General features: G+C 35.3%; 5 protein-coding genes and 1 long non-coding RNA gene across 6 annotated transcripts; 2 read left to right on the top strand and 4 right to left on the bottom strand.

The window, feature by feature from the left end:
- Positions 1-3,241: 3,241 nt before the first annotated feature.
- Positions 3,242-5,733, bottom strand: LOC113492674 (bystin). Its single transcript, XM_026870270.1, has 8 exons — positions 5,478-5,733; positions 5,280-5,403; positions 4,830-5,070; positions 4,526-4,682; positions 4,192-4,383; positions 3,827-4,035; positions 3,510-3,660; positions 3,242-3,353 (listed from the first exon to the last, which is right to left on the bottom strand). The coding sequence occupies exons 1-8, from the start codon at positions 5,610-5,612 to the stop codon at positions 3,273-3,275; spliced, it is 1,290 nt and encodes a 429-aa protein (XP_026726071.1). The 5' UTR covers positions 5,613-5,733; the 3' UTR covers positions 3,242-3,272.
- A 1,148-nt stretch (positions 5,734-6,881) lies between these two features.
- Positions 6,882-9,662, bottom strand: LOC113492675. The gene is made up of 5 exons (XM_026870271.1): positions 9,511-9,662; positions 8,798-8,936; positions 7,928-8,080; positions 7,555-7,706; positions 6,882-7,245 (listed from the first exon to the last, which is right to left on the bottom strand). The coding sequence occupies exons 1-5, from the start codon at positions 9,615-9,617 to the stop codon at positions 7,041-7,043; spliced, it is 756 nt and encodes a 251-aa protein (XP_026726072.1). The 5' UTR covers positions 9,618-9,662; the 3' UTR covers positions 6,882-7,040.
- Positions 9,663-9,909: 247 nt separating this feature from the next.
- LOC113492677 lies at positions 9,910-11,341 on the top strand. Its single transcript, XR_003400517.1, has 2 exons — positions 9,910-10,284; positions 10,822-11,341. It is a non-coding gene; the product is annotated as an uncharacterized LOC113492677 (long non-coding RNA).
- LOC113492676 (very-long-chain (3R)-3-hydroxyacyl-CoA dehydratase hpo-8-like) lies at positions 11,257-17,274 on the bottom strand. Its single transcript, XM_026870273.1, has 4 exons — positions 16,958-17,274; positions 16,323-16,440; positions 12,005-12,234; positions 11,257-11,873 (listed from the first exon to the last, which is right to left on the bottom strand). Exons 1-4 carry the CDS (start codon positions 17,050-17,052, stop codon positions 11,618-11,620), a joined length of 699 nt encoding a protein of 232 aa, XP_026726074.1. The 5' UTR covers positions 17,053-17,274; the 3' UTR covers positions 11,257-11,617.
- A 633-nt stretch (positions 17,275-17,907) lies between these two features.
- Positions 17,908-19,824, top strand: LOC113492673 (60S ribosomal protein L30). The gene is made up of 4 exons (XM_026870269.1): positions 17,908-17,978; positions 18,091-18,138; positions 18,538-18,683; positions 19,618-19,824. Exons 2-4 carry the CDS (start codon positions 18,118-18,120, stop codon positions 19,790-19,792), a joined length of 342 nt encoding a protein of 113 aa, XP_026726070.1. The 5' UTR covers positions 17,908-17,978; positions 18,091-18,117; the 3' UTR covers positions 19,793-19,824.
- Positions 19,825-24,019: 4,195 nt separating this feature from the next.
- LOC113493004 (uncharacterized protein K02A2.6-like) lies at positions 24,020-25,312 on the bottom strand. The gene has a single exon (XM_026870766.1). It carries the CDS (start codon positions 25,310-25,312, stop codon positions 24,020-24,022), a length of 1,293 nt encoding a protein of 430 aa, XP_026726567.1.
- Positions 25,313-27,944: the final 2,632 nt, after the last annotated feature.

Genomic DNA, 27,944 nt, shown 5'->3' with positions numbered 1-27,944 from the left:
AGTCAATACTCATAGGTAGGTACACCTGTTGAACATCTCCTAAAGTTTCAGATAATTATCTCGTCGTTACCTAAATATCTCACTAATTATTATAAAAAGTGTAAGTTTTGTTCTGGTATGAACAAGTTCTGTTATTGACAAAACATTATTCTAAAGCATGTTGCGTGTTAACCGTGTCGTAACTAGGTAAGTGTAAGCTACTTACGATATTTGTTGAAACTGTTTTGCTGTACTGAAGATTGTGTGAACTGATTGTTGGTTAAAGCTAACTAATGGATAAGTGATAAGGAAATGCCTATGTATGTGAGTCTGCAGGTAATATAGATGATTGTGTTCGAAATGTAAGAAAATCGTTTTCTGAAAGTACAACTGAATAGCAAGATCTTTGTGTTTTTCATTGTAGTAGACGCAGTCAAGTGTTAATCGAGCCCTGTGTTCAGAATCATCAATTCTACGAATACAGGATTGAACCAGCTTATCCTGTTACTTAAAATAACTTAGCAACATTTTGTGTAAAAATTCTATTATTTATATCAAAAATAATTGCCTTATCAAATAAGTGTCTACAAAAGTAAGCACCTAACTATTTGCGATTTGTGTAAGTGTAAAGTACTTAAGCTAAAAAATAAGTAACATAAGTAACTATCTCGAGAAATGTTTTATATCAGTTACGGGATTCTAAATACCTAGATAAGTAATTATTTAAAAACCAAAATCATAAAACGTAGCAATAAAACAGAGTAGGTTGTATTGTGCAATAATAAAAGATGTTTGTGTTTTCTTTGAGAAAAAAAAACTGTAAGTATATGCCATGTTGAGTAGGAATGTTTGATATAAATAACAAGAATTTGAACACGTCCGGCTTATAGGTACCTACAGATACAATTATTATATTAAACGTCGTTCAGTGTATATTATAAAATATTCCGCATCAAATAGCTTGCTTTCAAACCTCCAACAACCATGATTGTTTTTGTAATAATCATAGTTAACAACGATCAATATTTTATTTACATGTATGTTATTGTAAGCACTGACTGGAACGATATTATGACAGTTAATTTATAAGCCACAAATTTTTGCTTTAGGTATACTTTTTATACAAATTATTGAACGTTTGTTCATTATTGTTATAATAATATGCGTAAACGGTACATGCTAAATACTTACATGTACATACTTAGAGCATTATAAACAGAGCACATTAGTCACATAGTTAATCAAAAGTTTGCATTCATTGAACAGCGCAAAATTCTCGTGGAATAAGTTCAGTGGAATAAAATATCACGCACATGCGACTTGTTGTTTTATTTCAGAATTCCTGGTTCGTAACTGCTAACCTCAAGTATATTTAGTACTCTTATCATATAGGGAATCAATATAACGGACTTTTCAAACATCTGCCTAAAGAATTCCTTTTTTCGCATTTGAAAATAACGGCTACAACGGTTACAACAAAACGACGAGTGGTCACCAAGCAATTAATAATAATATCTAATGATAATAAATATTTATTTCAAAAAGTAAACAAACAATTTGTCTGTCTCAATCAAACATAAGAACAAGTACAACACTATACATTATTTGAGACAAAGTGAACGTCTGTGTCCGTGCTAGTATAAACTGTGTTACAGACACAGGCACATTCCTCTTACAGTTTATTGCCAAATTTGCTGCATTTTCTTTAATAGGCGTAAAATTTAGTTCCACGTAAGTACTTAATATTTTATTTTTTTCAAAAAAAAATCAAAAAAATTATGAAAGCAGGATATGTGGGTGTGTGTGTGAGGTTGTGTGTGTTCGTGTGTGTGTGTGTGCGTGTGTACTGTACTGTGGTGTGAGTGTAAGGGTGTGTGAGGATGGGTGTGGTGTGCGTGAAGTATGCGTGTGTATGTGTGCGTTTAGCTGTTTGTTTTATATGAGATATTTGTATTTTTTTTTATTTATATCCCACTAAAGAATATACATACGATAAAAGACTAATCTAAATCGGTTTTAAGAAGCGCTCGTATGATTTTTAGGCAAAGAGTTGTTCAGTCTCATCGTACGTCAACTTTTGGAGAACACTACTAACTACAGTTTTAGGTAACGAATATATATTTTGCAAATTTCGTTTATAGTATTATAAAGACGGCTGCTAAAGCACGGGTAGCTACGTCTCGCCAGAGCAGTTTTGGTGGTGACCACGGGGCACACTGGGTCTTTTCGTCGTTTATTTTTCTCTAGTAACGTAGCGTCATAAGTCAGTGATGCGTGCACACGTAAAACGATGTTAAAAGCACAGAGTTGCCGAGCAGCGGGGCGACGTGTTGCGGGTTTGCTTCCCGCTTTATTTGAGTGATCCATAAAAGCTTGTTTTAAATCTGGGCGCTACTTTTGCATACGATTTTAATGTTCTAAAACAACGCAATACAAACAAGAATATAAAATATATTAGATAAAGAAGCCCGACGAAAATAAGTATAAATTAAATCCAGTTATTAGCTTGAATTGCCAGCGAAACGAATTATGTGGAGATGTGGATTATAAAAATAAGCGTCGACACTTTATAACTTTAATCAGTCTGTAGTAGCCAAATAATATTTTGTTTGCATCTTATTTTTTATCTGTAGTCAGTCAGCCGCTAAGTCCATGGTCAGCCGACATTTGACCATCATTTGACATCTGGATCTGTCAACAAGTAAATTTCAATTTTCACGCGACGTATTGTTGTTTTCACACAATACACAAGTAATAACCTAAAAATTGAAATCAATTTTGTTAATTATCGATTCGATTTATGTGTGGTGTAGGCAATAGCATCTATATAATATATGACCTTCCTCCGAATGTAATGTAACCTAAAAATGAGTTCTAAACCTATAAAATGCCATAAGTGCCGAACCATCCTATTTCAGGACACATGCATTCTCGACAGCTCCCTTACTTGTGATCCCGACAAATGCGATAGTTATAATATCAAGAGGTTTATATACATCAGTGAGGATAAAGTACCTGATTGGATCAAACAGAAAATTGAAGAAGAGCAATGGACTAAGGGCAAAATACACTGTGAGAAATGCAAAAATAGAATCGGCTCGTTTGACTACATATCAGGACGAAAATGTGAGTGTGGTGCATCCGTAGTACCACCCATTCATCTTGTAACTAGTCAAATAGATAGACCAATTAATTTAAGTAACATTAATAATGTTATGTTATGACAAACATGATCTATTTATAAATAAAATACTTCATTGGATTTATTTGAATTATTTCGTATTATAATCAATTTATTCAATAACCATAGCACTTGATACTGATTCATTATTTTCAACATCTCTGCATTTCGCTGCTTGCAGTTCTCTTCGAATCTGAAAATATAAATAAAATATTTGATTAAGTCAGGAAACACATAGTATTTATTTGTAATTTTGTATTATTAAATTATTAATAAGACAAAGAAGTAGTAAAATAATATCCTAAAACCAATTAATTTAGTAAACAACAAGGTTTCCTCAAATATTTACCTCTGGTGTAACTGTAGGATGGGATTGCTTCCTCAGCAGTTCTAGTAAGGCGTCTCTCTGTTCAGTGGAGATGTCAGCCTTGTAACGCTGCACAAATGTCAAAAGCGACTGGTGCCATAGCACTGGCAAGTTACGGTGATCACTTTGGAATCTAAAAATAAACATTATTTTTGGTTAATTTCTTCTATATTGAATTAGAAACCACTTAAATAAAAAATAAAAATTTTAATCAACCAGTCAAATTAGAAGTATTTAGATTTTTATATTCAACAAGCAAGTTAACCACTATTATGCAATTATAGTTACAATATTCTTACCTTATAAAGTGAAAGACAACAGAATCAACAACTCTGTATGGCAGAGCATACTTTTTGTCAAAAAGTATTCTTAAAAATATAGAATTAGCTCCAGTGTAATCCATTTCTGCTATCTTCAGCATAGCTGCACTAGAGTGTAATACAGGCACTGAATTGCGAGCTAATACAGACCCTACAATGATAGCCTCACGTAATGTGCAATCTCCTGCCTAAAGTGAAAACATAAAAACATATTTACAAGTAAAAAAAACTGTTTATGCACAACATTCTGATTGGTTTGCTTTAACATATGAAAAAATTATGGAAATGAAATACAATTCATAATTTATTTCAACTATTAACATCATATCACAAGTTAAACTTACCTCCAATAAGGGCAAAAGTATTCCCTTCATAAAAGCACCAGGCTTGAAGAGAGATTTCCTTAATGCTTGGTACAAATGGAAGTTCAATCTCTTATACTCAGCGAGGTCATCTCGCACACGAGGCAGTAGAACCAAGTTATAAAACCTCTGTGCCATCTTCTCTTTTAAGTTTGAAGCAAATATCCTTGTAGCCTTAAAAAAAAGTTATATATAATAGTCAGCTAGACTTAACAACATAACAGTTATAGAATTGCTTGCTTACTGGCAAGTGGAGGTTAGGCCTAACAGTGGGTAATAATGATATGAATAATAAGGATTTAAATATGATACATACTTGATACATAGCAGCCGCAGACCATGTAGTAGGTTCTGTTATATAAAGGATCTGTTCCCAATTCTGTAAATGTGGCACCATTTTGAATGCTTTTGGTAACTTGCCCGATCTATACTTTTTTAACACATCTCTGACTCCCTCATACATTGTTTTTATTCTGCAAAATATTAAAAGAATGTTAATAAGTCAACAAAATAGGTGAAGAATGAATTGTTCCTTTATTTTTTATAATAGGTGTACATCACCTATTGATAAAAATAAGTCCCTAAAACAAAATGAATGTTTCACAGATGTAGAATGTTACCTAGGGTCAATATTCTGCAACTTTAAAGTTTCCACATCAGAAAATTGAGTTTGTAATTCTGTGTGTTTGTCAGTGATTTTCTCTTTGATAATGTCAGCAAGAGTGCGTGTCCTTTCAGGTTTGGACGACATAAACATCCTGAGGGCTTCCTCATCTTCTTCATTTATCTCTATGTTATCATAATAAGTATCTGGATCCAAATCATCATGGTCTGAACCAGAAGCATCATCAGAATCAGCATCTATAAAGTGAAGGGATGATGATTATAAACTGCAATTTTATTATTTATAATAATAGAGTTAAAAAGTAATTTAAAATAAAGTTAAATCATTATTTTTTGTGCCTTATGGTTAGACGTCTTTCCCGACAATTTCAAGTATCAGTTTGGAAGATGAATAGGTCAACAATACTTGGATATTTATAATTTACATTTAAGTTAGTAGTAACTACCTGCAAATGAAGTAGGAAGGGTCACATGTTTTGCTGGGGAGGGACCTTCGTTGTCGTCTCCTAATTCGGCTTGTTGTCTTCGGGCGGCATGTAGAATTTTTTTAGACAAGTTTGCGTTGACGAACTAAAACATACGGAATATTAAACTTCATTCTTTCCTTTGACTTATAACCATTAACATAATTAAAAGATAGTTACTTCTTCATCATCATCGTGTCTACTTCTCTCTTTAATTCTACTTTTGTTTTTAACTGCGTTCACTGATTCTATTTGATCGGCTAATGCCACATTTTTCCCAACTTGAGAGGGTTTAAGTTTCTTAGCCTTCCCCATCTTAAATTTATAGCACTACGTAAATATAAATAGGGTTCGTACAACTCCACAATATGAAAATACAACATGTGGTGTGGACTTGACAGTTGATGGTGACAAATGTCAATTTCTGGCAGTGACATTTAACATCAAAATAATAGACAGATTCAAAGCAAATCCCGTCCGAGGTAAGTGACATTCTCGACAATCCTTAAAATATGAGGAGTTGCTAGAATTAAAATTTATTTATCTGATAATTTCAATTTAAAAATAAGTACGGTATTAAGCGTACTCTAGCTTCCTATGCCAAATTCAATATACAACTTGTCAAGCTTAAATTTTTAATAATAACTTGTAACTTACAGAAAGATCAAAGTGCAAGAATATCCTACCCTCAGACACGGAGTCCACAGACCTAAAGATAAAGATAAAGATAAAGATGTGTTTATTTGCATGAAACATGTGTTAAACATTTTTAATGTGGTGACAATATAAAAATAACATAAGCATCAACATACCTAGTATTTACGCTATTTCAACAATTTATGAATAATCACTATATGCAGTGGTCTGAATCTATGAGAGAGCGGCTAATGGTAAGAGCGCAGTACTGCAAAATCAAAGGTATCAAGTCCGATCTCTTCTCCACGCACTCAGCACAGACTCATCGAATGGTATGTGCGTTTTAAAAATAAAAACACAGCTTTCCTGTTTCGGAAGGCACGTAAAAATGTGGGTCTTGAAGCGTATCTCTCTCCAGCCCATCGAGTTATACAAAATAGAAACCGAGAGTGCACCTGTGCTAGCGACGTACACACTAGTGCACTAAAAATGTCCCGCTGGCTTGTATCTTGCGAAACTTGCCGCGATGGCCGGAAAGCGACCGCGACAGTTTAACTATCGAAATCAAGCCTTCAAAGGCTATTGTTTTTTTTTAATTTGATGAGTGTGTAAATTTTATAGGTAAACAACCAACGAAAATTATCTGTGCCATTAAGTTTAGCCGACATATACGGCCAGTCTATGTAAACTAATTCTTTTTATTTTAGTGCAGCTCACTAAGATTTTGACTGAGTGGTTGATATCACCAAACCCACCGCGCACAACGTGTCGTGGATGCGATTGCCGCGTTTGTGTAATTCTCGAATGCTTGTCCGGAGCTTGGGTGTCTTTGTGCATGACATGTCATGTATATTTGTAATAACCCCCGCGGCACGAGTGTCAGTTACCATTTTTTAAAACATAAACATAAAAATGTACCTCAAACATACAATTAATACAATACAAACGTTTCATTTTCAATTAGCCTGGATTTTATTATTATTACAAGTTCCAATTATTTGTTGATAACAATACGTATATGCATATATGTATACAGCCTATGAAGAATCATTTTCTTTTTCTCTAAGCCATTTTCATATAATAATAATAATTAAAAGTTGTTTCATTTTATTTGTTGTTCATTGCTTCAATGTTCCTGATAACTTCTTTGACACTTCTGTTGATGTTGTCAATTTCTTCTTGAACAGCGGAACGGATGTTGATTTCCACGATCTTAATGATGATGTTATCGAAGATCCTGACGAACACGTTGAGTACAGGGTTGACCAGCCAGTCGGTGAGGATGTTGCCGGTGAAGCGGACGCGGAGACGGCTGCAAGAGAAAAACATTAGGAAGTTACAAAAGTGATAAAACGTTTTGTTTTTATTATCAAACAAATAAAAAAAGATACCCGTACAGTTTTGCGCTGGAGGTAGTGGCAGCCTTAGATGTAAGTAGGTAAGTACTTGACAATAGCAAGTTTGAGATCATAATAAGTATGATGACCTCTTTGCTGGACACAACCTATTAAATTGGCGGGCGGGCAATGACCCTCAATTATAAAAATTCTCATTTCAAATGTCTCAGACATCACTATCACTTACTATTCATATTATTAAGCAATTATAATAAGTAACTAACCCAATGTCGGTAAGCCTGAACTGCTGCAGTTGGATTTCGTCGTTGTTGAAGTCTAGCAGCAGATCAACGATGACCACGAAACGGTTGAGCGAGGCAATGATACCACCGGTGGGTCCCAAATTCATGACTTTCACCAAGTACTTGTAAATGAACTGAAAAAGACAAGGAAAAAATCTGTAAGCATTTCTTTTTTGTTTAAGTGGTTGTTATCCTTTCCACACGCTTTAAAAATGACTTTCAATCCTAAAATTTAGTTAGCGAAAGAAATTTAAACCACACAAAATTTACGGAAATTTAAGTTATACTATAATCTTTCTCTATCAATCGTGCAAGTCGTAGACACTAGAAATAGTGAGAACTTATAAATTCATACCTGAAGGTTAGTGAACTGCAGCTGCACACGCACACGCAGCATCTTAGCGAAGTAGTGGACATCCTGGTTACCGGAGCGAGAGACGTTCACCAGACCAGTCATGTAACCATCGTGGATCTTCAGCCAAGCGCTGTATGTGATCAACAGGGGCCTCTGAAAGTATCATCACGAAGTATTAAGAGCTGTTTAATTTAATAGGTAGGTTGAGGTGTTGAGAGTAAACGTTAAAACTTTTATTATTGGCTTAGGTTATTTTTCTTTAGATACTGTAAAATCTTTATACATATGTCTAGTTAGATAAAATCGACGTGACGTCAAGACACCTCAATACCTAATCGGCAACCCTGGTTTTGCCTCTGTACCAGTACTAATTAATAAGCAAGAAAATTAAACAAAGGAAAATTACTTCTAAAAGGATTAGACGATTTTGTACGCTACTACAATCGTGATAAGAGTGATTAGATTACTATTATAATGTAATTATTATTTAAAACAAATCTGTTTTTGTTTTTCAAATTATCGTTTTATCAGATGAAACAGATCAAGACACAGATGTATTGAAATACTTCATGATATCAGGGAACATTCAGATACTGTAATAGTAGACAGTATTTTTGTTTATCTCTAAGTGATGTAGAAATCTTTTGAAAGATTTTTAGATTTTAGAAAGATTTTGGTAACAACACCCTCCTAAGCCATTCTACGCGACGTTTTTTATTGTGTAAGTTCTTTGCGTACCTATTTGTAGATATCGTTTGAAATATTACATGAGCGTGAAAATACCAAACACGAATAGCACATTCACGATCACAATTTAATTCAGTCCAAATCGAAAGTCCAGTGTAGGTATACGTATCCGTATCTACTTACAACTTCGAAACCTTCGACGACATCAGGCAGATCCATGGGGTCCAAACCATGCTTCTGGATGAAGGGCACAATCATTTCAATAGTATTGTCCACATATTCGTTGACCGTGGCTGATTGACCAAGGTCACCCCAATTTTTGCTGAAACAAGAGGTTATCCATGACTATGTGCCTATTGGGCCTACTTAAACTTTGATCCTATTCAGATTTATTCGAATCTATAAACAGATAGGACGTCACTACTTCATTTACCTACATGATGTGACTAAATTTTTCTAGATAATCCAAACACCTTCACCTACCATCAAGAATGCGTTAGAATTATTTGAGTACAACTTAATTAAATAGACAATGGGATGACCCAAAACAGGCCTGGCGAGTGATATCTAAGTGGTAAAGAATATTGGTGGTAGTTACTTTCCTCAGTAATGAGAAAAGTAGTGTCCTACTACCAAGAAGAATAACAAAGAAAAAAACAGATGCCTGATTCATTATATGTTGATTATTATTTGGACGGTCAAAGTGTTTGTATTTTACACAGAAATTGGTACTTAGGGATTGCTAATGCCGTGTGACGGAATTAGGTAGATAGGTTCCTACACCTATTGTGTGAGCATTTAAATAAATAAAAAATACATTTTACAACAAGAAGTTTAGTGATACCAGGTAACAAAAGCCTATGAAGGGCCAGAAAAATAAAGTAACTTATGCTTACCTTTGCTCCAACAAACGCGATGTTGGAACAGACTTAACATTGATAGAGTTAGCTTCTGCCGCCACCACCAAGAAAGCTAACAACAAAGCTGTATATTTCTTATCCATATTGACGACACGACTTATTAGCTGTGATTTCAGCAGTAATCTGAATTCGTTTAATATAATTAAGACTATTGGCACCCTTGGTTGCAGATATGAATAGTCCCAAAATGCTTTATCATGCGCTTATTACAAATCAATGCCGATTAAAGAGCCGATATGGATCATAATTGATGAGTTTCACGCAAATAATCTGTTTATGTCGATATTATCAATAACATCGGCCAATCTATTAAGTTTTTGTCATATCGTACATAGATGAAGGTGGAATTTTACTAGGTATTTAATAAGTAAGTATTTTAATTACTTACAATTCGTACGGCATTTGCTTGTATTGTAAATAAAATATGCTTGTCCGTTTATATCAAAGTAATAACTGGTACAATCCATATCTTGATCAGTTATTTGCACTAGTAACTGACCTCCTCAACCCGGACACCTGACTCCACGATATCCCTTAGACTGTGTTACTGACGGACCTAACCTCGAACATTTGATGATCCAAGGGGTGATAGCTCACTCAGATGGTCGGCTTTTTACACTGAACACCAAAGCATCATCATGCCAAAGATAGCAGCAGTTGAGCAACATAATTAAAAAAAATGCTCCAGAGACAGGAGATTCCGGATCAAGAGCCTAAGCAACGAGACAACAATGAGAGGAGGAGGAGTAGGTAGGTAAATGTATTCATCTTTATCATCTTTATTTTTAGCCTGGAATCTTTATTTTTCATACTGCTCTGTCTTTTGCCCTTTTTTTTATCGTGTATATCCAAGATATGCATTTCTGTTAACCTTGATAAAAGTCGTCACCATAAATATTTTGCAAGTGGCAACTCTCAAATAATCACATAATTTGTCTAAAGATTCAAAGTTATTACTTTCATAATCGTATTCATATTTATATTCTTCATTCGTAATCGTACCTAGTCATATTCCTGCCTTTAGTTAGGTAGGATATCTTTAATATCTATTCATGACAAAGCTTATTCTAATAACCCGATTGAGACAATCTGTCTGAATGTTTCTTTAAGTCCATTGGACCGACGAAACTTCGGTTTTCTTAACAAGCCAAGATCAGCGGAGATCACATTTCCCGTATGTCCATTTATACGCAAACGAACACAGTAGGTATACATAAGTCCGGTGAGATTATGTATATTTAAAATAAGGTACTTCAAATTATTTAAAACCTGAATAATCCATTCCAGGGACAGGCGCCGATCCAGCCTTCAAAAAAGGTTGTGAGCACAGCAGAAAATAAGGCCACACAGGACGGATTTTGAATTTACTCATGAACAATCATGACCCTTGAGGAGTAACTATTTAGTAATCTGTGCTTGTGGTTTTTCTGTGTATCAGGACTTTGACATTAGGGATGGGAATACTTATCGATATACTATCTATTGAACTCGTCGAATTTTAAAATGTGACGTCAGAAGTAAATTCGTGTTTTGCCCACCGTGCCTACGACGGTGGATCTGCGCCTGCCCAGGGACCTACTTTTCAGTATCGGTGTACAGGACAAACAAAATACTGGTTGTTCTTGCAGGAGTCAAACCGCGAAGTGACTGACCGCGAAGTGACTGACCGCGAAGTATATATATTTACATCCGTAATGACAGTATAAAAATAAAACAAAGGAATAGGAAATTAATTAAAATATATTTATTTCTATGTCATTGCCCATAACCCATACAACCAAGAATAAATTAATTAACAATGAACCAACCCACAGTTACAACTATTATAATGTACTTAATGTTAAACACCAAACCATTTACAATAATGTATGCAAAGTATTCGATCGCAGTGCGACAGTGAGTATTATACTGCTTATTGATGAACATGATGTGACCCTTGCGTGGTAACAATAAGCAAAATAATTTTATTCATGATTACCATTAAAGTTCTTAACGCACCAATACTCTAAATGCTGTAATTGTAGAGATTCTATAACATTTATAACTCATCAATGTGATAAGTGAGGTAGATATATATTCATAATTATTTGGTTTTCTTTGCATCCTTGCCGAGCATTTTCCTTCTCTGCGCCAACATATGGCCGTATAGGAACGGAAAGATGGGGATGTACAAGAACATGTAGAACACGAGGAAGTAATAGTAGTTGAATGCTACATTCCACGCGTTCGGCATAGAAATCGTAAATAATTGCTTCTCTGCGATCTCATCGAGAGAGTGGTACATGCACAACAACTCGCCGGTTATTCCGATCGGGTACAGTATCAAGAACGTGGAATATCTGAAACAGTGAACAAAAATAAAATTAAAACTAACATCACGGAGTTAGATAATTAAACCGACATTAAAGTTTCTTAATACGTTACGGTAGTTACTTCATTATAAATTCTCATAACATAAAAAAATGATCACCTGAAAAACAGCAGTGTTTGCGGAACAGCGTTAATTAAATTAAGTGTGTAATAAGCATATCTTATTATTTCAGTGATGGACCAAGCCAAAATGCACAGTGGAAGACCCGGACTAATTGTTGCCGAGTGTGTAGCTAACAGACATCCACATACTAGGAACACACGAGAGTACACTTGTGGCAATACTACCATCACTCCTGAAGGTACCAGGCCTATTACGGCGTGTATAACCTGTAAAGAAATAAATATTTATAAACCTTTAACTTCTATACACAGTTGGCTCTAAGATCAGTTAACGGCCCTTATTATTTTGATTCCTTCCCCAGATGATATCTAACCAAAGCGATAAGAGATGAGCTAAAAAAATGAGCGCCGTGAGAGTTTGAAACCAGTTAGTTTTGTCAACGAAAGAAGAAATCCTGTCGTTACAAAAGTTATATCTTGATTTGCTGGAGGAATTCGGCCAAGTTTAAAGTCAGTGTCCCTTAGGGACTCGAGTCGTCCCACTTGCACACTCGCGGTATTAAATTCTACCCAAAAATCTCCGCTTGATCCATTTCCAATTTTGCATCGAAAGTAAGCGAATAGATGTGAAAGAACTAATCCTATTGGTTTATCCAATAACATCGTCTTTTTCCTTAAGGCTGGGCCTTTACTCTAACTAATTCGATCAATGCATTATTTCTATATTCTAATTAGGTAAGACATTTTATATCTCTTCCACCTTCGTAACTGGCTATAGCGTATGATACCTACTTACTACGAGCACAGTCATAATACATCGATAACGTCCATCATAAACAAGAATTATCTTATCAGAAAAATAGATCCGTACTATATTATAAATACCTTTGTAGTAGTCACGTATACAATTGCGATTTTATTTAGATAAAGTAATTAAACGATCGTAGATCGTACGTAAAATCTTGTTTCAAAATACGATCGCATTTATTTTGTGTTTATGAGTGCTGATACCGTTTTTGCGCTCAGCAATCGACGCAACCGGCAAAGGAGGTTGTAAAATATACTATTTTGTTTTCTTTTTATGCTTAAATACCTATAAAAATTACGCGCTAGCTAAGCCGAGCCGATTTTAGCAACGTTATAATGTGTTGAAATAAAAATATAGCATTTTATATTGTGGTCGCTGTATAACATTTTAAGCAGCCGACTAAGTGAACTCGTGAACGTGTGCGCTCTAGGGTTAACATATGCACATATTATTCTTGGATATGAGTTTATTTGCCTGCCGCGTATGTATATGTATGCCTATATGTCGATTACGAGCCTATTCATTTAGATATATTAAGTGACGTCCACATACGTCTCAATAGGGACTCAAGTAACGATATTCATCAGATCTACCTGTTTTATTACCGATACCCTTACACATTATTTTCATCTACTAACTCAAACAAGTTTTCCAGTAATGTGTTAGCACTTTAATAAAGTAAATAAATGACGCAGGTACTGTTATATCATTACGGATATTGCGGCACAAATATGATTTAATAAAAGAGAAGTGGCTGGTTCTTGTATTTTCCATCTTAATAATTACTAGCTGTTGCCCGCGACTTCGTCTGCGTGGTTAGAATAGTTATGACTTTTTCTTCGCTCCTATTGGTCGCAGCGTGATGATATATAGCCTAAAACCTTCCTCGATGAATGGTCTATTCAACACAAAAATATTTTTTCAATTTGAACCAGTTGTTCCTGAGATTAGCGCGTTCAAACAAACAAACAAACAAACTCTTCAGCTTTATATATTAGTATATATAGATGCCAACGATATCTTCGCTACGTTTCATCGATTTTTAATTTCTCGCGCGGAGATTTTAATATTACGATAACTCATTACCTATTAACTTTTTTGGTGTAGTGTAAATGGCAATTTTGTTCTATATTACATGCATAATATATTTAACTTATTTATTTGGATAAGGATTAATACTGTATTGTTAAAAATAGGTTCGTAAATAACCCATAATTTTACTGTATTAAGAAAACACATAAAAATGGTTATTGTGGGTTATCCTTGGAAGATAGACGTATACCACCGCAGACTTTTTTGTAGATCTATTAAAGAGGTACAAACCCGCCATACATTGTTTTGTTGTAACTCAAAAGGTTTTGGCAGCGTTCTCGAGGAAAGCTCTCGAATGGCTTAATTTTTTCCGACATGTTTAACTAATATCGTTGTAATATCGTCAGTTTACACAAAACCTAAACTTATTATACACTAAAACCTTCCTCAAGAATTGCTCTATCTATTGTTGAAAACCGCATAAAAATCCGTTCAGTACTTTTCTAGTTTATCGCGAACAGACAGACAGACAGACGCGGCGGGGGACTTTGTTTTATAATATGTATATATATATAAGGATACATGCAATTAACTGAATTAACACATGCGGTGTTAGCATTTAAAAAGTAATTGTTATACTTCTCAACATACACAGCAAGGTAAACGCATAAACTATAACTGTCAACGGCATATAAATTGTATTTGTGATTCTTTTTCAACTCCTTAATCAATTTCGATGTAGCTATTCCATACGTAGTACATAAATAAATGTACAAATGACAAGTAATTTATACGCTAGTAGTAGGCGTAGGCATAGTAAACGCGAATTTAGCTTACCTTGACCGGTGACAAAAGATCCCGAAATGAATACATTTAGTACTTGTATAGGTACTTAATTGATAAGTGAAGGTTAAGAGGCGATACAAGTTAACATTGAATACAAGATTTTTATAGTGTTCATGAAGGACTTAAATTATATTTGGTGAAATACAGCGTTATTGTAAAGAAAAAAATTGTCGTGACCAAATGGTCGAGCTTAGTTGATAAGTTAGAAATTTCCTATTACTTGCGGTCATTTAAATTGATATGTTCAAATTTTATACAATAAACAATGCCTGCGTAAATTTTACCAACCATATCACTTCAAATTACAATGATATTTTTATTTATTCTTCGTGTTTTTTAGAAGTCATGGCATTTTCTCATAGATTTTATTGTTAATAAATTTAATCATGGTTTTCCATAAACGACGCAAAACGATATTTTTACTAAATACCTATTTACTCGTCAATGTCAGTCTTATTCAGCACAATGAGCCTTACAACATACCCTTACAACATAATTGTTTCCAAATTTTATCTTTACCACCACTTGTACCTACATTATGGATTGCAATAAACGATTTTGATTTGATTTAAAACAGTAGAAGAAAGCAAGATCGATTAGAGTCGTCACCTAGCAACATCTAATGTTTTCTTTTTCAAGACCGACAATTCAAAAACTTAGACTTATAACAAAGAGAGATTCATAACAGAGACTCAAACGATTGTTATTAGTCGCTTACCTAGCTACCCTAGCTTGGTGGCTTATACACATTTACACTGTATGCAGATACTGTACATAAGCATATGACACAAGCTCTACTTAGTAGAATAATTTAGAAAACATAAACAAAAGACAACATTGCAGATCAAATTAAACTGCCTGATTGCAGAAAACGACCATGAGACAGGTAAAACAAAAAAGATCTTTTCCGCATTACGTCAAAAAGTGCATAATAAAGTCGTTTCATTCGTCGTTTTTGATTTGTTGCAGACTCACAACAAGCATTCATGGGTTACACAAACGCTTTTCCTAGGAGGGTATTGAACTCGCGTCACGTAGCACAGTTCGTCTAGCGAAAAATGAATTGATTTGTTTAATTGTTGTACAATAATGTACATGCTTAATTCTTTAAAAAAAACTATTCGAAACTACATAATTATTAGGAATAGTTTGCACAATAGATGGTTCTGTAAGGTTTTACAGGCTTACTGAAGCTTCTGTTATTTATGATATAATAGAATCTCTTCATTAATTTCATCTTACATAGATTTCCATTGATTAAATCATTGTATTGCCTCTTAAATTCATATCCCGCAATACTCATAGTAATACAAGAGCATAGCCGAGTCTCATATAGTATTATACTCAGGCACTAGAACCATAAAATAAGTCAAGTCTTAAGTGACGATGTCTTCTGTTTCTATTATATTTAAAACATCAGAGACAGCATATACCTATGTTACTGTAAAACCCCGAATATCGTTAAATCTTTAGGTTCACCTAGTTCACAAGATGGTAATGGTATCTGAAATGGGAATTATTTTATTTGGTTAACGTCAATTGATGTCAAGGCAACCTACGACTTGCCAATGGCACTTAATAAATCCTTGGTTTCACTAGAATATCTTAAGATTTGCTGCAATTCTGGTTTTTAAAGTAGTATATACATAAAATAATACCATTCATTTACCTCAAGTACTGCAGCATTTTGGAAAATGACAACAGTTGGTTTAATTAAAGGCCAAAATGTTTCCAATGATCCACGGTCTAAGAAGTGTGTTAATGTTTGTAGGAGCATGTATGACCATCTGAAACAATACAGGCACATTATTATTATAGAGAGTAGCCTAATTTTTATAATCACAAATATATATAGCTAGGCAGCTTTATTCATAGCTTTTTTGGGGTTCAAGCTTATGTATTTAAAGAATATTGGTTTTTTTTTATTCATATTACAATATTTCTATTTAGATATTACTGATCATTCTGTTACCTTATAAATTAAAACGTCAAGTTTACAGATTTAGTAATACACTAAAATACAGTATGTGTATAAAAACCAACACAAGTGAGTTGAATAATACTATCAATTTTGGAAAATTTCCCTTCACTAACAAAACTTAGGTGCCAAGTTGATATGATTTACTTTTAAATTTTATATTAGTTTTCCAGAGTTAATACAATAATAGATAATGCAAAAATAATGTATTATAAAGCTTTCACTTTCACTTGAATTCACTATTAGGTACCAATACATATTTAAAACTCCAAAAACTATAGTTAGTCACATGAGTGTTTCTGGCCGGTATTTAAGCTTTAACTTACCCTAAAGTTTGTATACCGTTATATGCTAAAAGGTATAATTTTGCAATTCCCGAAGGACCCGATTTTTTAGCTTTACTAGCACTTTTTTCAGCCATCGTAAAGTTTGATTTCAATAATATTTTTATGCAATGCAATTGTCTGTCTATATATTATATGTATCTATATAAGCTCAGCTGTGAAAAATTAAGAACTCTAAGTTTCTTTACTGCAAAATTAAGTTAATTTTTATAACAAATCTAGCAATATAATAGCACTACACTGTACGCCAGCTCCACACTTCATCAGTAGCCGATCGCTGACGTTTTCTGGATGACGTTGTCAGTTGTAGAACTTGTCACCGCAAAGTCAAATATTTACAAATTCATAGACTTGACGGAATTTGCCGGCTACTTAGACGTAATAGAGAAAATATGTCGTAATAAAGAGAACGTAATAGAGATGTATGTAAGCTTCGACGTCTTTAGGAAAATAAAATTAATTATAAATAGCTATGAAAACTAATATGAACGAAAGTAGTACTCCTTTAGTATCCCTTTTCATGTACACAAGATAAAGATTTTGTTGCAGTAATTTAAAGCGAGGCTTTAACGACGTGTTGAATGAAAGGACTAAATATTAATATAATATTTCCGTTTAGGTTGCAATAGTGAACTGTAGTGAACTGTATACTTGCACAGACTTTCTTCAGACTGACTTTAGACTGTAATATTTTGAGTAATATAATGTCGTAAAAGTAGTCTCCATCACACCTAACATCAACATGTATGTAAGTCCCTTTCAACCAAACCTTTAACTATCGTAGCGTAATGTACCTAATAAAGGTCTGTGCTTATACTTTTTTAATTTTATGCTAAGGATTCCATCCATATATTTCGTGTAGTCGTGCACATAGACAATTAGTAACATTACAATTCATTCATTCTTTATTTCTGAATGATCTTCGGTCTTCGGTAGGTGAGTGAACTTGAGCGATTGATACCGACTGAACTTCCTTTTCTTTTCCAACGTGTTCCTACGGAAGGTGTGTAACGTTCTGAATACTTTGCTTTTTATTTTCTAACTTAACAAATCTCGTTGGTGTTCTTGCGAAAAATAAACTTTAACAGTTAATTAACTTTGCATTTCAATTTCAGTAATTCGTGGTAAAATCAACCTCCACAATGGTTGCCGCCAAGAAACAGGTTAGTGTTCGTTCGTACACGTGTTGTATTATTTTATTTGGACTAAGAAGGGTTATTTAATTCTTAATTATTAAATAATCTTAATTATCTAAAGTCCAAAATTATGTGATACAAGATAGGCTTGCTTATTCCGTAATTTGTAAGGTTGAGAAAGTATCAAACATTTAGGTTATGCTCATCGGTAATTTGTCTACAAACTCGAGCAATTTTGACAAAAGCTTGCTCATAGTGTGGCGTGATATATGTGATCCTCAACATTACATATTCTTGCATCAGTCGTGAACTGGTCTATGTTTAAATTAAGTGAGTCTCGGTCGCTAGGCTTGAATGCCAATATGAACTAGTAATTGTTTTTTTTTTATAAACAATTTTATTTATTTTTGTTTGTTCTGGTTTCAGAAAAAGACTATTGAGTCTATCAACTCGCGTCTTGCCTTGGTTATGAAATCAGGCAAATACTGTCTAGGATACAAACAGACATTGAAGACCCTTCGTCAGGGCAAAGCTAAGCTGGTCATCATTGCCAAGAATGCTCCTCCTCTAAGGTGAGACTACTGAGAAGTAGAGTTTCCCAATATATTTGTCAAAGGGATGCATATGGAGTCTTAGGACAAAGAAGTATGGATTCCCTCACTGTGTTTCATGAAACAGTCCTGTATATCAATTATAAATGAAAATAATGATTGGACATTAACATTAGAAGCCAAAATGAAGGTCTGGAAGAAAACTTTTTTTTCTAGTTTTCCTGTTTTGCGTTTGATTTAATTTTCCTGAGTCCTATTAGAGAAATTAAAATATCATGGCTGATATTCATGTTGCACATGGGAAACCTATGGAGTAGTCTTAATCCATTTGCTGAACTTTGATGGGTAAGTGAATTACATGTCTAATTCTGAAGTTTGTCATATTTACGGTCAATCAAGATATCAATTTACATAAATCTTAATTCTACAAATTAAACTTAACCCATATTTTAATGATAAACATTAATTATCAGTACCTCTCTGTATTGTACACCTACTGGCTCTTGACGCTAGAGGAAGGGGACATTTTGCTACCTGTAGTCATTTTGCAAATGAGCTACATACATAGACGTAGATTCAACACTAGCATTGATGGACCACACAAACTCTGGTCTTACATGGGATCGACACGCATCGTACAGTGGGTTTGACCCAATGACTTCAACCACAGCTATTTATATTTTAATCGCTATTTGATTCTCATTCGAGCGGGTCGTGCCCGTGTTGGGGCACGGTTTTAGTCTGTTACATATTTTCACAGTGCATTATCCGTGTCCCGTCCGGGCCCCCTCGAACTAATGCTACTTTTGTTGCACGATCTCGGCTCGTCCACGCCCCGGCCTTGGCAAGGCCCGCTGTAATGAGAATCATCCTTAATAGTTTTTATGCAGTAACATTTTTACGTAATGTTTTTAAATTGCTTTAAGCTAATAATAATTTTATTTAAATTTTACAGGAAATCTGAGATTGAGTACTACGCGTTACTGGCCAAAACCGGAGTCCACCATTACAGTGGAAACAACATTGAGTTGGGCACGGCTTGCGGAAAGTACTACAGGGTATGCACACTCGCCATCACCGACCCTGGTGACTCGGATATCATCACCACCCTGCCTGAGGCGCAGGCTTAGACTTATGTTTAATATAATATAAAAAAAATCTATTTTCTTGTTTTATTTTACCGTATAAATAATCAATGTATCAGTATTTACATGTCCGTTGTACAAGTACTACAGGTCAAGTAAGCTGTATCGTCTTAAACCTGCAACCGTATACAGATTCATATGTTTTCCCTGCTAATATTATAAACGTTAAATATGAGGATTATAATACGAATGGAAATGTCCATGCTGTTCATATAATAATTGTGTTTAAGCATTTCTGTTTTACGCGGTTTCACCCTAGTAGCCTAGTACTTGATTCTTTGTTAATTTTTCTCCGTAAGAGACATCGAATCATCGTTTAAGTGAAAGATTTCTGACAGCCATCAAGATGTCAAAAAAGATGTCCGTATGGATTGAGGAGCCACTTTCGATTTAAAAAGGAAGCTCGCCCCCTTATTTAGTAGGAAAGTAAATAATTTTGTAGACCGAATTCTGAAATTTGTAGTATAATATGTCTAAAGTTATGTAACTGTGAATGTGGCTCCTCAATCCAAACATCTGAATTGAGGAGCCACCTGAAACACGGAAAGTATTCCATGTATATTTTTGAAAATTTTGTATCATTTAGTAGCAATTGTGTATAGTGTCTACTAAAAATTTGAGCCCAGTACTGTTTGTATTCAAGAATATACAATACTTTTAATGTGGCTCCTCGATCTATACACAAGAGCATGAATTGCCATGAAAGTTATTGGTCAATTTATATTCCACTCTAAAGACATTTAGTAGTAAGTGTGTTCGAATTTGTAGTATATGGACAAAGTAGTAGACTGAGCGAATTTAATAAATAAATGCATTTCATTTGGCTCCTCAATCGTGACGTCTGCATAATAAATAATTGACTGTACCTGCCTGAGATCAAAACGGAATAAAATACCAGAGACACTAACATTTAGTATAAACGGTCTACTAAATACATATGCACAGATCAACATTGTATATGTTCGGTATCTGAAAAACAAATCACTTCTAAATATTCCTTACGAATTCGCTATTTAGGGTGACCATGTTATATGAATTAAACTAGGATGATTCATTTTTGAAATTAAATTTTTCGACAATATTCGGTACAAAGATTATTCCTAAGTTAATCCAATTTAATTTATTTATCTCATTTGAGGGTAACTGAAAATTATTGTCGAAAGTATCTACCCTCATATTTATTTAGTAATCTGACATTCATTAACGACGGAGCTCACTTGTTTGCGCACATATTTAAGTTTAATTTCTGTTCCTAAACTATATTAATATTCATCACGTCATAATTGTTGACTTGTGAGGATACTATTTGCTGCTGCAATAGTGCATAATAAGTGACTGATAACTTCACTTTGATTTCCTGTTGGGAATATTGTACCTATATTCTATCAATTATTATTAGTTAACTTTATAAATAATAGTATAAGTTATGTTAGGAATGTCATTGTTTCAGAACTATTATGCCGAAAGGTCGTAAATCAAAGGTAGATCTTGAAGATCAAAAACAAGTTTTTACTAAATATGCTGAGATACTACAAAATTCCAACATTAAAAGTAGTGATCGAATTTTCTTAACCATCTCTAAAGAACTTAATTTTAAAATGTCCCCATTAGCTTTGTTTATATCATTGAAACGCAACCGTCACATTTTTTTTCAAAATCACGATTCACTTCTTGTGAAACAGACAACTGGTGAAAGCCATACTATTAATAGTGCTAGTAATAGCAGTTGTCTAACAAACGCATCATTTGAAGATAACGATTTTGATTTAGAGAACAGTAAACAAAAAGAAACAAAAACATTTTCATATGAAATGGACTTGTATGACTGGAAAAAAATTCAGCCTCTATATGCATACCAGAGAAGAACAGGCACTAACACCTATAAGAAATACAGGACAATGCCAAAGTTCAAATGGAGTAATTTGTTGAAGGAAAACATTTATAAATATACAAAGTTACCTTGCACTTGGACCTTAAAGCGCGAAAAGGTTGTTAAAAATAAAATCTTTGTGAAAGGTAATTGTTCCCAGTGTACGGTATGCGTTCAGATAAAAAGTTATGCAACTACAGACAAAATACACACAATTTTCTGTAAAATTACCAATATAGATAAAAATATCAAACATAACCCAAAAAAGAAATTTAAATTAACGCCCTATAAAAGACAACAATTAGCAAAAATATTAAAGTACAAATCTGCAATAGTAGTTCATAATGAGTTAGCCTCAACGATCATAGGCGATAAAAAAGATGAAAATGAGGTTTCAAGTACACCAGCGTTGCCTTCTCTTGCTGCTTTACGTCAAATAAAATCTGAGGTCCGGAAAGGACAGTGGTTTGATTCTAATCCGATTATATCTTTATTGGCTATGGCGAAAAGTACACATTAAAATATAATCCGCAGTCTTAGCGTACACCCTGACTTCTTTGTTTATTATTGGAGCGAAGAACAAATTGATTATTATAACCAGTATCTACGGAAATTTGAAAGAGTTACTCTTACAATCGACGCTACTGGCTCATTTTTTCAAACTATGCGCCTCGCTGATGGAACAAAGATCACCAAAAGACTATTTCTGTATGCAGGTCTTATAACAGGAAATCTTAAATTAAAATCTGTGCCCGTATTACAAATGGTCACCGATGCACACGGCAAGCAATCTATATTATATTGGCTAAATCAATGGAAACGTTCAATTCATAGAACACCTCACGAAATTATTTCTGACGATTCTTCTGCCCTGGTTGCCGCTAGTACTGAAGCTTTTACGGTGTTTAGCAGTACAAAAGAGTATATAAAGAACCTATTTTCAATTTTAGAAGGAGAGACTTCAGACGTCCCCTCTACTTTTATCAGACTGGACTCTAGTCATTTCATAAAAACTTTGCACAACCTAAAATGTTTTAATGATGTAGATCCACGCATAAAATATTTTTATATTCGCTGCATTATGTTTTTAAAAAACTGTGAAGATTTTGAAATCGCAAAAGAAGTCATCTTGGATATGATTAGGGTTTGCCTTTGTCAATACGATGATGATTTGACTACCAGTACATGTTCCGATTGTCAAACCTCCTTAAGCAGGCTTATGGCGCGATTGAAAAATATTGACTTAGATCATACGGTGAAACTCAGCTGTATGGATAACGACCAATTAATTTACAAAACTGAAGAATATCATACTGCGGATATTGATTTTTTTGTTTGGTTGGATGATAAAATAGCTCAGTTGCGACAAAAATCAATGAGTATTAAAGAAATCAATAAAATGTATATTTTTATCCACCATTTATACCTGAATTTAGAAGAATTCTTGGGAAACTTCCATTGTGGTCTAATCTGCTATGTCCATTTTTCAAAATTGATAATACTGCTCCATCATCGTCAGGAATTGAGAGCTACTTCAAAACTTTGAAACAATTGCTTTTCAAAACAAAATTTATAAAGTACCGAATTGATGAATTTGTAAAAATACATTCTAATTACTTGAATACAGAAATTGCACTTGCTACAAGTGATCTTGTTAATGATACACAGAATAAAGATACTAAACGCCCTCGAAAAAGGAAGCATTCACTTACAAAATCTCAAACGGAGGTGAAAAAAAGAAAAATATCAAAGTCTTGAGATCAAAGAAAATTAATCGGTCATTTACTACTGAATCAATATTTTCTGATCGTCCTTCCTTCGTCGAAAATTGGAGAGGTGAAGCAGAAACTAATGTGATATCAACAAAATTAAAAATCAAATTTGTAAAAAATGGCAATTTATGCGATGCTGTAACTATCGGCAAAAGTTCCACTACAGTGGGTTTGCAAAACACGTGTTGCTTTGATTCAGTCATGCATTTTTTAGGTGTGGCATATATTCAAAGTAGAAATTTTCATAGTGGTTTCTTAGGTTTACGCGAATGTTAGACATTGAAATGAAACTACTTTTACGGATTTTATCGCGGTTTTAATTTTAGATTTTAGTTCCCGACGTTTCGAAACTGATAAATAATAGACGTTTGCATAGTTCAAGCTTCTATTTTCAATTGCCGCCATTCCAAATCTGGCGCGTCGCTCCTCACTTAACCACAGACAACACAAATATTTATAATCATATGTAACACCTCCACCCTTAATTATTACAGATAAACTTACTTACTAAATTATATTAAACAACATATCAATAATAATCTTAACAATCTTATAATATATTTTCTTACTTCAATCATCATCAAACCCATATCTCTTAACCGGTTTGCGTGTACGATTACTAGTTCGTATATCCCGAGTAATAGGAACCCTAGGACTACCCGTCTCCTGCACCTTGGGCATATTTAAAGGTACACTTGACGTTGACAAGGGTTCACTTGTAACCAAATCACTTCCGTCTGTTTGCGTGCGGGATGTTTCCTCGACCAATGCTTTCGTCAAGCTGGTTCCGTTTGTCCGGTCCGGTTCTGTGTTCGGCGCTCGATTATTGTCCGAAGGAAACACGAGAGAAGAGCGAGAGCTCTTAACAGGCTGAACTGGTTGAAAGTTCCTAAAGTTTGCATCTACTAGCCTAGCTGTCCTATTTATCACTCTTGGTTTTAGTTGGTCAATGTGTCTATGCACCTCAGTGCCGTGGATAGATTTAACATTATAATCTGTACTACCTGTTTTCTCTATAACAGTCCCTGCAGACCACTTGTTTGAGCTACGGTATTCTCTGAACCATACAAGGTCCCCCGGATTAAACTGTCTTGTGACGCCACTCGATGTAGCTTCTACTGTCTCTTGGCGAGCTCTAATAAGTGCCTTCTGGTCTGGTTTCAAACAATCTAACCGCATGCGCAAGTTGCGCCCTAATAACATCTTGGCGGGGCTTTCCCCGGTTGTATAGTGTGGTGTGTTTCTGTACGCCAGCAGAAAACGACACAATGTGGAGTGTACGTCGGATTTCGATTTAATCGCCTTTTTAATGCTCTTTTTACAAATTTTAACAGCGTTTTCCGCTGCCCCATTAGAAGCTGGGTGATAAGGTGCCGAAAATATATGTTCTATACCATTATTATTTAAGAATTGCTGAAATTCTCCACTGAAAAACGGAGGGCCATTATCACTAACCAATTGTTTAGGTAACCCAAATCTCGCCCACATCTCTCGTAATTCTTTTATTACCGCTTGCGATGTGGTGCTCAGCATTCTAATAGCTTCAATCCACTTTGAATGTGCATCGACTACCACTAGATAAGTAAGACCGGCTACCGGTCCTAAGAAGTCTACGTGTATCCTGGTCCACGGTCGATCTGGCCACGGCCAGGCGCGGGGCGCATGCGCAGGTGGTGCGTCCGCCACTTCAGCGCACACGGTGCAGCTGCAACATGCTGTCTCTAGTGCCTCGTCTATTCCCGGCCACCATACGTAACTTCGCGCTAACGATTTAGTTTTGACTATGCCCATGTGACTCTCATGAAGCTCAGCGATCACTTTATTCCTACACGTACTAGGAATTACTAGCCTATGTCCCCACATTACACACCCTAGCTCAATATATAATTCCTTTCTACGGTTAAAATATGGTTTTAATTCTTTCATTTCGACCTCGACCGGCCAGCCATCGTTTATATATCTGGCTACTCTGCTCAATACACTATCCGAAACGGTTTCTTTTTTTAACGTTTGATAATCTAATAACAATGCTTCCGCGGCAAAGTGTAAATACGTTTGTTCAGGTGTGTCTAATTCTTCACTAATAACCCCTTCTTTATGAGTGCTAATTAACCTAGACAAAATATCTGCCGTGTTTTTATCTGATCGAATGTACTCTATATTAAAATCGTAAGCTGATAGTTTAATGGCCCACCGCTGTAAACGACTCGCCGCCGTGTTCGTATTCCTGCATGGGGCCCAAAAATTGTGACCAGCGGTTTATGATCTGTACGTAGTGTAAACTTTCTGCCATAAAGATACTGATGAAACTTGGTCTACCGCGAAAATTATAGCCAAGGCTTCTTTATGTATCTGGCTGTAGTGTAACTCCGCGGCAGTGAGCGCCCGCGATGCGTACGCCACAACCCGCTCGCTGCCGTCAGACGCGCGCTGTGCCAGCACGGCCCCCAGCCCGCGTGCGCTCGCGTCGCATGTTACTATGCTCTCCAGCGATATGTCAAAGTGTGTCAATACTTCAGTACTACATAGAAGTTGTTTAATTTTATTGAACACATATCTATGTGTTTTAGTCCATTGCCAATGTTTACCTTTCTTAAGTAATTCGTAAAGTGGTGTAATATGAGTACTCAAATTCTTAATGAATTTTCCATAGAAATTAACCATACCGAGAAAAGACTTCAACTCTGAGACGTTAGTTGGGTCGGGCATAGATAGGATCGGTTTTATTTTATTTGCATCTACCCGTACGCCATGTTTATCAATTATGAATCCTAAATATTTTACTTGGCCTACCATAAACTCACACTTTTCTTTTTTTATTTTCAACCCATTCCTCTCTAAAATACTAAAAACCTGTTCAACTCTTTCTAAATGAGATTCTAATGACTTATTCTTTATTAAAATATCATCATAGAATATGACTACGTCCTGCACGTTTTTAAAGAGATTCATCATGAACTTTTGAAAAATGCCCGGACTGGAAGAGAGACCATAAACGAGGCGATTGTATTTAAAAAGTCCTCTGTGTGTATTAATTACTGTGTAGTTCCGAGAAGTTTCATCCAAAATTAATTGATTGTAAGCCTGTGACAAATCTAGCTTAGTAAAATAATGATTGCCACTCAAATTACTAAATAAGTCCTCTACCTTCGGGACCGGGTACCTGTCAACCAGTAAAGCCTTGTTAAGTGTCACCTTATAATCCGCGCATAAGCGTATTCCACCGTCTCCCTTCCTCGCTATAACTAGCGGTGTGGCCCAGTCGGACCGTTCAACCGGGCTCGATGACGCCGGCGCGCAGCATCGCGTCTAACTCAGCATTGACCCGCGCCAGCAATGCATAAGGCACGGGGCGCGCTCGACAAAATACTGGGCTCGGTCCCATCCCGCACGCATAACTTGACTCTCTTCACCGGTATATTTGCCCAACGTGCCATCGAATAGGTTGTCATGTCTGGAAATGATATCGTTAAACATTTTATTTTTACATAATTTAATGTGGTTACATCTAGTAAATTTTGGTATCTCAATATTCAATTCCGATAACCATTGTCTACCTAGTAAATTAGTAGTACCCTTATCGATCACATAGAGATCTAGTTTCTTCATATTTTTCATATATTGCACATCAGTCTCTAAATACCCTATTGGTTGAATGACAGAGCCATCATAAAATTTTTACTTTCATTTTACATGGTTTCAAAGGTAATTCTTTAAAATGCTCCTTATACGTAGACTTGCTTATACAGGATAACGCAGAGCCTGTATCAATCTCCATCGATAAGGTTTTATTATTAATTAGAAGCTTTATACACACCGGTTTTATAGTTGGTTAGTGACATTTGATACATCGGTTCCTCGTTTGTACCCTCAACGTCTTGCTCCGAGCCGGAGTTGTCATCCATCGCTGGCTCGCTCAGCCAGTACGCCGCGTCGGTAACGTCGTTTGCTGCGTGCGGTGCGAGCGTTGCTGCGCCCCCCGCGCGCCATGTTGCCGCTCCGCCATACACCCGCTCCGTAGGCGCTCGACCCGATCACGCGTCCCTCTACGTGACCTTCCTCGCGCGCCATTATTCCCGCGGTTTGAAATCGTAGATTTTATGCGACGATCAAATTCTTTTTTTCTACAAACTCTTCGTAAATGGCCAGGTTGTCCACAATAACTACATTCGAACTCCTTGTACCTACAGTTATGTGCCCCATGACCGTTGACCCCGCAGGCTGAACATTTATTGAGTTCCAACTTGTGTATTCTCTCGCTTAGTTCCCGGCTGGTAGTTTGTTCCTGCGTTCCTCTACGGCCCCGGCGTCCCGCTCAGCTGCCTCCAGAGTATTGGCTAATACTAGCGCTTTTTGATAATCTATGTTATCTTCCGCGAATAACCTCTGACGTATATATTCGCTACGTAACCCGCACACAAACTGATCCCTCAATTTTTCTTCTAAATTGATCTTGAATTCACAATAACGTGACATCTTTTAAATCTGCCACGTA

The sequence above is a fragment of the Trichoplusia ni genome, chromosome 4 (genome assembly GCF_003590095.1).
Source record: "Trichoplusia ni isolate ovarian cell line Hi5 chromosome 4, tn1, whole genome shotgun sequence".
Taxonomy (NCBI): Eukaryota; Metazoa; Arthropoda; class Insecta; order Lepidoptera; family Noctuidae; genus Trichoplusia; species Trichoplusia ni.
This window is presented reverse-complemented; position numbering and strand designations above follow the sequence as displayed.